The 10,044-nt window shown below is 35.0% G+C and overlaps 1 protein-coding gene across 1 annotated transcript; it reads left to right on the top strand.

The window, feature by feature from the left end:
- The first annotated feature begins 1,273 nt into the window (after positions 1-1,273).
- Positions 1,274-6,955, top strand: LOC117337288 (S-crystallin SL11-like). The gene is made up of 5 exons (XM_033898194.1): positions 1,274-1,627; positions 4,649-4,741; positions 5,417-5,532; positions 6,205-6,303; positions 6,532-6,955. The coding sequence occupies exons 1-5, from the start codon at positions 1,471-1,473 to the stop codon at positions 6,697-6,699; spliced, it is 633 nt and encodes a 210-aa protein (XP_033754085.1). The 5' UTR covers positions 1,274-1,470; the 3' UTR covers positions 6,700-6,955.
- Positions 6,956-10,044: the final 3,089 nt, after the last annotated feature.

Raw genomic sequence — 10,044 nt, 5'->3', positions numbered from 1 at the left:
GTGGTCAACAGATCGGTAAAGTACCACTAATTACAGCGAATCATTCCAATGTTAAGGAAGAGCGGAAAGTTACAAACTTTAATAATATACCATCAACCTTTTAGTTTTTTCTGCCCTTTTCCTGAAAGCTAACTGAATACATTTTCCAATTTTATTCAGTTCTTTTACATTATTAACGCTTAACGATTTTATCAATTTAAAAACACTTGGTTTTGTATAATAATACTTCTTAATATATTTTGCACGAATTTCTGAATAAAATGGACACTGTGGTAAAAAATGAAATTCGTCTTCAATTTCTTCTAAATGGCAACAAGAACATAATCTATTTAACCTTGGTATATTTCGTTTTCTGCCATATTCTATTTAAATTATATAAAGAAAGTCTTATTCTTGAAATACCATTTTTATACAAAGAATCGATAGGCTTAGTAAGATAAAATTGCAGACAAAAGTTATCAACTAAATGTTGGTATAATGATCCCCTTGACATATCTTTAATTCTGTTAATGATTTCTTGTCTATAAACATCTTTAATTCTATTCTCAATAATACTGTAAGTATAACAATCAACGACAGATTCTTGCCATAGATAAGCTAAACCAATTTTTCTAGCTCATTTTTGATACTTATTATCCATTCATCATTCATTTCCATTCTTTGCTCTACACAAGCTTTTAGTATACAATTTGAAGTATTTTTCAATTTTAGTCAATACTTCAATTTTTTTGGTTTTCTAGTTACGAATAATGGAAACCTGCCTAATTCAAAATGTACAAAATCATTAACTGTCGTTTTATTTACCCCTAGTATTCTTTTGCAGAAATTTGTATGCACCTTTTCTACATCAGGAACTTTATGATGCCCCCCATATTTCACTTGCATATCCTAAAATACTATTAATGTATGTATCAAACGCTGAACATTGTGTAATAACAATAAAAGCATGACTTTTCAATTTACTATTTATGGCAAAGTAAGCTTTTCTACCTTGATTAGCAACATGCATTTAAGGTTTTTTTTGAATTTTCCATTATAATTGAATAGCATGCCAAGATAATTAAATTCATCAACTACTTCTATATTGACATTATCATAAGTCCATTTTTCATTATCGCACTGTCTTCGTCCATGGTACAGTATAAGTTAAACCAGTGCAGTACGTCTTCATAACTCGCGATCCATAAATTCAACTATTAGTTAATCGTATCAAGTTTTAGCACGCTATGCATTTTTGAGTATATATTTAGAATGATCTAGCGTCCTAAAGCACGTTCCAGTTCCACACCAGTAATCGTCATGTTTATGTGGTTGCTGGCCAGTATCGGCGGTGTTTGTTTGAATAGGCTATTGGAGAGAGTTGGGTATATAAGCCCGTCCTTTACAAGTGACCGGCACATCTAGCCCACCATCGTAACAGGACCCATCGAACATCTAATTTCTCTCTCACAGAGTTCATTACTTTTCAACATGCCACCTAAAGGAGCACCAGCCAAACCTAAGTGTAAGCTAACTTATTTCAACCTGAGGGCACGAGGTGAGCTTTCTCGACTTTTATTTGCGCAGGGCGGACAGGACTTCGATGATGTTCGTGTGGAACAGGACAAATGGCCAGCACTGAAAAAAGGTTCGTAAAATAGACCCAAACGTTATGTTTTATATATACCAACAATGTACCATACTACCGACCCCACACGTTGTGATACTACTGCATCCAAAATTTGTTTTACTCCTACACCTAAATGTTTGTGTAACTCCTACGCCGAAAATTTGTGTCACTCCTACATCCAAATTTGTGTTACTCCTACACCAAACATTTGTGTTACTCCTACTCCAACTCATTGTGTTACAATACGTGTCGGTTAAATCATGTCAAGATCTAATTGTTGGATAGTTAGTGTAAGATGAATTGTTGAGATAGTTAGTGTAATCTGAATTGTTGAGATAGTTAGTGTAAGATGAATTGTTGAGATAGTTAGTGTAATCTGAATTGTTGAGATAGTTAGTGTTATCTGAATTGTTGAGATAGTTAGTGTTATCTGAATTGTTGAGATAGTAAGTGTAAGATGTATTGTTGAGATAGTAAGTGTAAGATGAATTGTTGAGATAGTAAGTGTAAGATGAATTGTTGAGATAGTAAGTGTAATCTGAATTGTTGAGATAGTAAGTGTAATCTGAATTGTTGAGATAGTTAGTGTAAGATGAATTGTTGAGATAGTAAGTGTAAGATGAATTGTTGAGATAGTAAGTGTAAGATGAATTGTTGGATAGTTAGTGTAAGATGAATTGTTGAGATAGTTAGTGTAAGATGAATTGTTGAGATAGTTAGTGTAAGATGAATTGTTGAGATAGTTAGTGTAAAATGAATTGTTGAGATAGTAAGTGTAAGATGAATTGTTGAGATAGTTAGTGTAAGATGAATAGTTGAGATAGTAAGTGTAAGATGAATTGTTGAGATAGTTAGTGTAAGATGAATTGTTGAGATAGTTAGTGTAAGATGAATTGTTGAGATAGTTAGTGTAAGATGAATAGTTGAGATAGTAAGTGTAAGATGAATTGTTGAGATAGTTAGTGTAAGATGAATTGTTGGATAGTTAGTGTAAGATGAATTGTTGAGATAGTTAGTGTAAGATGAATTGTTGAGATAGTTAGTGTAAGATGAATTGTTGAGATAGTTAGTGTAAAATGAATAGTTGAGATAGTAAGTGTAAGATGAATTGTTGAGATAGTTAGTGTAAGATGAATTGTTGAGATAGTTAGTGTAAGATGAATTGTTGAGATAGTTAGTGTTATCTGAATTGTTGAGATAGTAAGTGTAATATGAATTGTTGAGATAGTTAGTGTAAGATGAATTGTTGAGATAGTAAGTGTAAGATGAATTGTTGAGATAGATAGTGTAAGATGAATTGTTGAGATAGTAAGTGTAAGATGAATTGTTGAGATAGATAGTGTAAGATGAATTGTTGTGATAGTAAGTGTAAGATGAATTGTTGAGATAGTAAGTGTAAGATGAATTGTTGAGATAGTGTAAGATGAATTGTTGAGATAGTTAGTGTAATCTGAATTGTTGAGATAGTTAGTGTAAGATGAATTGTTGAGACAGTAAGTGTAAGATGAATTGTTGAGATAGTTAGTGTAAGATGAATTGTTGAGATAGTTAGTGTAAGATGAATTGTTGAGACATTAAGTGTAAGATGAATTGTTGAGACATTAAGTGTAAGATGAATTGTTGAGATAGTTAGTGTAATCTGAATTGTTGAGATAGTTAGTGTAATCTGAATTGTTGAGATAGTAAGTGTAATCTGAATTGTTGAGATAGTAAGTGTAAGATGAATTGTTGAGATAGTTAGTGTAAGATGAATTGTTGAGATAGTAAGTGTAAGATGAATTGTTGAGATAGTAAGTGTAATATGAATTGTTGAGATAGTAAGTGTAATATGAATTGTTGAGATAGTTAGTGTAAGATGAATTGTTGAGATAGTGTAAGATGAATTGTTGAGATAGTTAGTGTAAGATGATTTGTTGAGATAGTTAGTGTAATATGAATTGTTGAGATAGTTAGTGTAAGATGAATTGTTGAGATAGTAAGTGTAATCTGAATTGTTGAGATAGTTAGTGTAATATGAATTGTTGAGATAGTAAGTGTAATCTGAATTGTTGAGATAGTTAGTGTAAGATGAATTGTTGAGATAGTTAGTGTAATATGAATTGTTGAGATAGTAAGTGTAAGATGAATTGTTGAGATAGTTAGTGTAAGATGAATTGTTGAGATAGTTAGTGTAAGATGAATTGTTGAGATAGTTAGTGTAAGATGAATTGTTGAGATAGTTAGTGTAAGATGAATTGTTGAGATAGTAAGTGTAATCTGAATTGTTGAGATAGTTAGTGTAATATGAATTGTTGAGATAGTTAGTGTAATCTGAATTGTTGAGATAGTTAGTGTAAGATGAATTGTTGAGATAGTTAGTGTAATCTGAATTGTTGAGATAGTAAGTGTAATCTGAATTGTTGGATAGTAAGTGTAAGATGAATTGTTGAGATAGTAAGTGTAATCTGAATTGTTGGATAGTAAGTGTAAGATGAATTGTTGAGATAGTAAGTGTAATCTGAATTGTTGAGATAGTAAGTGTAAGATGAATTGTTGAGATAGTTAGTGTAAGATGAATTGTTGAGATAGTAAGTGTAAGATGAATTGTTGAGATAGTTAGTGTTATCTGAATTGTTGAGATAGTTAGTGTTATCTGAATTGTTGAGATAGTAAGTGTAAGATAAATGGTGGGTAAATGTAATATGGAACCCTAACGGGTTCCTATACCTTATAGTTTTTAACTTTTTGAAGTCCACGTTCCCAAGTCATTTGTCACAACGTCAATACCTACCACTTCGGATCGTGTTTTTTAAGACGGGATACATTGCAACATTAGAGCGCCCTCACCTATTGCTTCCACTGTATGTTTGCTTTTCTCCTATGTGGAACGAACAACAACCAGTAACTGTGTTTGATTCTCAGCTCCATCTCGTTACGATCCTAACGCCTTCAAATCGTCCTCAATGTTGACATCCCGACTTTCACATTTTTAATTGCTTAACAACCAAATTGACGCTTGTTGGAGTTTCCTTTTATCATTGTCAATCTTATTTCGTTCAGATACACCCAGCGGCACATTACCAGTATTGGAAGTCGCAGGAAAACAGTACGGACAGAGTATGGCTATAGCAAGATACATAGCTTCCGAGGTCGGTAAGTATTTTCCTGCTACAGACATGTTTTCTTGATCACTAAGCGTTCGATTAGATTAATGTATGGTACCCTGTTTGTCATAATTCTTAGTGCCATCAGTTACTGTATACTGTATAAATTGACCCAGTACCTCAGCAGATGCCCGATCCATGTCGCCATTGTACCCCTACTGCTCCCTATACTCGTCATAATTTCGCGAGTATAATACCAATACCTCGTCACCAGTTCATGCTTACTGCGTAATCCCAGCATCCTTACAGTTGACCGTATCTATGTACTGTATAACCATAGTTGTTCGCACGTCAACAATACTAGGTCATCAGTTGATGCGTACTTTATATTCACTGTAACTCTACAGTTGCCCGCACATTTCTTTACAATTGTCCGTACCTCGTCACCATTTTCTGTACATTCTAAAATCCTTGTATCGCCACAAATGTCCGTATCTCGTCACCAGTTCCTGTGCACTATGTAATATTTGTATCTTTACAATTGTCTGTACCTTGTCACCAGTTCCTGTGCACTATGTAATATTTGTATCTTTACAATTGTCTGAACCTTGTCACCAGTTCAAATGTACAATATGATCCATGTACTACCACATTTGTCACCAGTTTCTCTGTGCTTTATGATCTGATACTTGTTCTTACATTCACATATCATCTCTTTTTTCAGGATTGAACGGGAAAAACAATGTAGAGCGCCTCGGTATTGATGAATGCTTATGCGATGTCGTAGATTTGATGACAAAGGTCTTTGGCCCAGTGTTTGAAAAAGATGAAGCTAAAAAGGTATGTTGTATCCCAGATATTAAAAAAACCAAACTTGTCATAGAATATAAAAAAGAGTATTTCATTGTAATCTCTAAAGTATCCATGCTAACCAAAACAAAACAGAACAAGATAGATAATACGAGAGAAAAGCAAACGAAAGATGTTCTTTTCTATGGATAATTATAAAAAGTACAATGATCATAAACTCATGTGTTCTGTCGGAGTCGGCCATACACGCCATATCTAGGTCACATCCTCAAAGTGAGAAGCACGGTAATGATAGTGACAGGCACATCATCCAGTGTCAGAACGCTTGACGTCATGTTACACAAGGAAATAAAATATCTCCAAATGAAACAAATAATTATGTCGACCATTAAACTCCCCCCTGGTCTTCCTCGTCCTGTATAGAAACATTATGTTGAAAGTAGTTCCGACATTGATCACGGGATTAGTGGTAACTGGAGCAAGTCCTTTAATATCGAGTCGACTAAGCCATGTAGGTAGGGGGATAAGGGGTGTTGTTATCGTGATATGGAAAAGTACCATTTGATAAACAAAAATCGCCACGCTCATTATAGTTCTATCCCGTCCTGGTTACCAGAGATCGAGGTAAGCCCCTGATCTTGTTTTGTAATGATCTCAGAGTCAGTATGTCTATATATAAATGTTTTACAATATTTTATCCAGGCTGAACTTACAAAAGAATTTGAAAACACCATTTTGCCCGAATATCTGAAAAGGGTGGACTCCAAAATCGGCAAATCCGGCTGGATCGTGGGAGACGCGGTGAGTAAGATTCACAGATTGACCACCTCTAAGATTTATGAATTATTTTTCTCAACTCCAGATAGCATTCAAAATATTCCAAAACGGCAAAGTAATTAAACTGAATATCTGTACACCAATGTGAATGATCTGCTGTACCGACGCTCAGCGTGTACCTGTTTTTTGTCAATCTGCTTGTTTTGAGACATTATACAAAGTAAAACATGATATATATATATGCTGTTTTAGATATCCGCCGCAGACCTTGCCAATTTTGACGTCCTCGATGGTATAATAAACAGGGGAAACACCAAGTGTCTCGACAAGACACCCAAAGTTAAAGCTCTCGTGGAGAAGGTCAAGGCCCAGCCCAAGATAAAGGCGTACCTGGCCAAACGTCCTGCCTCCACCATGTGAGAGGTTATTACAAGACTTGTCATTAAGCTACCTCATATGCTCGGACATAATGTTCATCCGTAGTCATAACAGATGTCCCTTCAGTACACATTAGACTTGTGGAGATGTGGAAAAATAGGAGGAAAACCTCCCAAGCATTACTCAACCTTACATTTCAGTGTGTCCTGTCTGCATCAACGAGCATGTCGCCTGCGTTTTGGTTCACTCTCACATTTTCAAATTTAATGATTTATAATAAATGGTTTATAGAACTTCAGATTTATTAATTATTTGAATTCTGCTTTGTGAACATCGCTAAAAGATACAGTTATTACATTTTCACAGTGAAATATAAAGAATCACGGTGAAAATGTAAGTGCAATGTTTACTCGATTTTCACTCGAAAATAACAATTTCGATATGTTCACTCATTTGTTAAACCAGTAAGAACACAATGTGTGGAGTGAAAATAACAATTTTGATTCTTTACTAATTTTCAGACCCGTCAGAGCACAATAATAGAGTGAAAATAACAATTTTGATTCTTTACTAATTTTCAGACCCGTCAGAGCACAATAATAGAGTGGAAATAATCATTTTGATTCTTTACTCATTATCGAGACCAATGAGACTACAGTATTTCCCATTATTTGGAGTGAAATTATCTCCCTTGATGGAACTAACGAGTTCCCATGGCATTTGCCCACCCTAAACCATGCTGCCACATAGCCTACAACAACATTAATACCACGGTTGAATGTCTACATTCACATTGTCTCAAACATTCGTCAATCGTTTAAACTGAATCAACAAACAAATTACCGCCTGCTTTTTTAAATGACACATGACACATATATGAATATGATTACCAACACTCTTTGTTTCTTTCATGGTTTAATTTTGTATATTTGACGTTGAACATATACAAACTATATTTCTACATTGACAAACCGTAACAAGACTATTTCCCTGTGGTCTGCGAAATCACATGACGTCATATTCGCGGCATTGGTTGACTCGACAATCTCAACAACTTTCACATTCATATTCAATGACCGCGTGCAGTCTAGCAGACTGGCATGTTTGGTAAAGGACCAGTTACAGGTTACATTGTTTTTTGCCCATTAGCCAAATTAATAATGACCAGGTGATATCTGTAGAACTATTTGCGACAACCCATGAGATATGTTTAAAAAATTCAAAATATCCCAGGGGCCTGGTCCATGACCATTTTAATATCACCCTACATGGGAGTGTGACAGGGTTCCATTTTTAGTCAAAATAACGCACATTTAACTTTGTTTGCTTCAAAACGTTATCAATGTACTCTTTAGAGGGATATTTACTGAAAATCATAGATGCATTTATGCAACAAAAACTGTCTATTGAAAACATTACACAATCTTAAACCCCCAAAATACCTTAATTTTTAAGCTAATTTTAAGCCCTGTTCACTTTTTACAGAATTGGTACAACTTCTTCCGGTTCTTGTACACCCAAAATATTTAGCAATTATTTTGACCATCATGTTAAATATCTATGGTGAAAATTTTAGAAAAAATGAAAACCGGCAAAGTTATCAGAATCTGTAGGGAGATATTTTTCAAAAAAGCCCTGCAGGTTGGGCGTAAGAAGTGTACCTGTTGCACCATTGCATGATCGGAAGAAACGACTAAATTTCGGATCTTATCTTTTCTCCTCTTTCTTAGCAACCTTCTTCTTCTGAATGTCTCCCTTGACAATGCCTCACTTTTGGCCTTTAGTTGAGCGTTGGCCCCTGTGAGGAAGGCTTTGGGTTCTTTCCCCTGTCCGAGACATACCAGAGTCTTTAAAATGGTAGTTGCTACTCCTGCTTAGCGCTCAGCATATTAGGAGTGGGACGACTGGTTCGCCCGTTGTCAGTATAATGTGACCGGGTGGGGTGTCCTGCTGGGTGTCAGCAGATGCTTCAGTGGGGCAGCACTATAAATCGGCAAAAGTTTCGGCCTATCAAAAGGAGACATGACACAGACATACCGCAGCCTCCTAAAACACACATACGCACTCACCACACGCATGCTCTGAACATCTCCCTTGTGCCAAAACACCTTGGTATAAATCATATAACACGCGAGGAAACAGTGCACCATAACACAGTGTTAATAAAAACATTTTTGGGGACAAAACGAGTATAATCCTAGATGGAACTTACATTTACCTCAACAAAAGTTCGCAACATGTTTTTCAGAGATCATCATATTGTGGACAGGTAATACTTACTAGGAATGACCTCTAGTTTTACCGTTACGATTAATACTTACTAGGAATGACCTCTAGTTTACCATTACGATTAATACTTACCAGGAATGACCTCTAGTTTTACCATTACGATTAATACTTACCAGGAATGACCTCTAGATTTACCATTACGATTAATACTTACCAGGAATGACCTCTAGTTTTACCATTACGATTAATACTTACTAGGAATGACCTCTAGTTTTACCGTTACGATTAATACTTACTAGGAATGACCTGTAGTTTTACCATTACGATTAATACTTACTAGGAATGACCTCTAGATTTACCATTACGATTAATACTTACTAGGAATGACCTCTAGTTTTACCATTACAATTCATACTTACTAGGAATGACCTGTAGTTTTACCATTACAATTCATACTTACTAGGAATGACCTCTAGTTTACTATTACGATTAATACTTACTAGGAATGACCTCTAGATTTACCACTGTGATTGTCCTGATTCATTGCTGCTAATTTCCATACTGGTACAAATTTCAACATGGAGGCTACGACGGCAATCAGAGAACACACATGTTTAAACTTCTACTTTAGTTCTGTGAATGGAATTGAGATAAAACCTAGACTGCTCCTTGCCATGCATTTTTTATTATTCATAACAACATGTAATATTGTACAATTGTTCCCAGTAACAGTAACAATAGGGTATGTACACTCACATAAAGGCCCTCTTGTTAATGTATGTGTCAATTCTCCCTAAATACTTTGTGTTGTTGTATTAAAAAAGATTACATTATTGATAAATTCGTTAACAGCCCTGTTAGTGCACGTCACATTAATTGATATTTCTGTAACGTCTAGTGTTATTGTATATAAATTCCACCAAAGTCCTTACTGTTATATACAACGATATTGTTTTGATTCAGTTCTATATGTGAAGACATACCCGGTCGGGTAGTCCGTCGGCAAATCAAAATTGCTGTTGGCAAAGTTGTAGGTAAAGAGGTAGTTAAGGCTATATACCAACACTGTATAGAGAGCTTTTCTATACGTCTCACAATTCATTTCATTCCTTTACAATACACAGAGTTTAAACCGTCCATATACATTGCGCATGAACC

This window comes from Pecten maximus, chromosome 11, assembly GCF_902652985.1.
Source record: "Pecten maximus chromosome 11, xPecMax1.1, whole genome shotgun sequence".
In the NCBI taxonomy this organism is placed as follows: Eukaryota; Metazoa; Mollusca; class Bivalvia; order Pectinida; family Pectinidae; genus Pecten; species Pecten maximus.
Note: the sequence above shows the minus strand (reverse complement) of the source record. Positions and strands in the feature narration are given on the sequence as shown.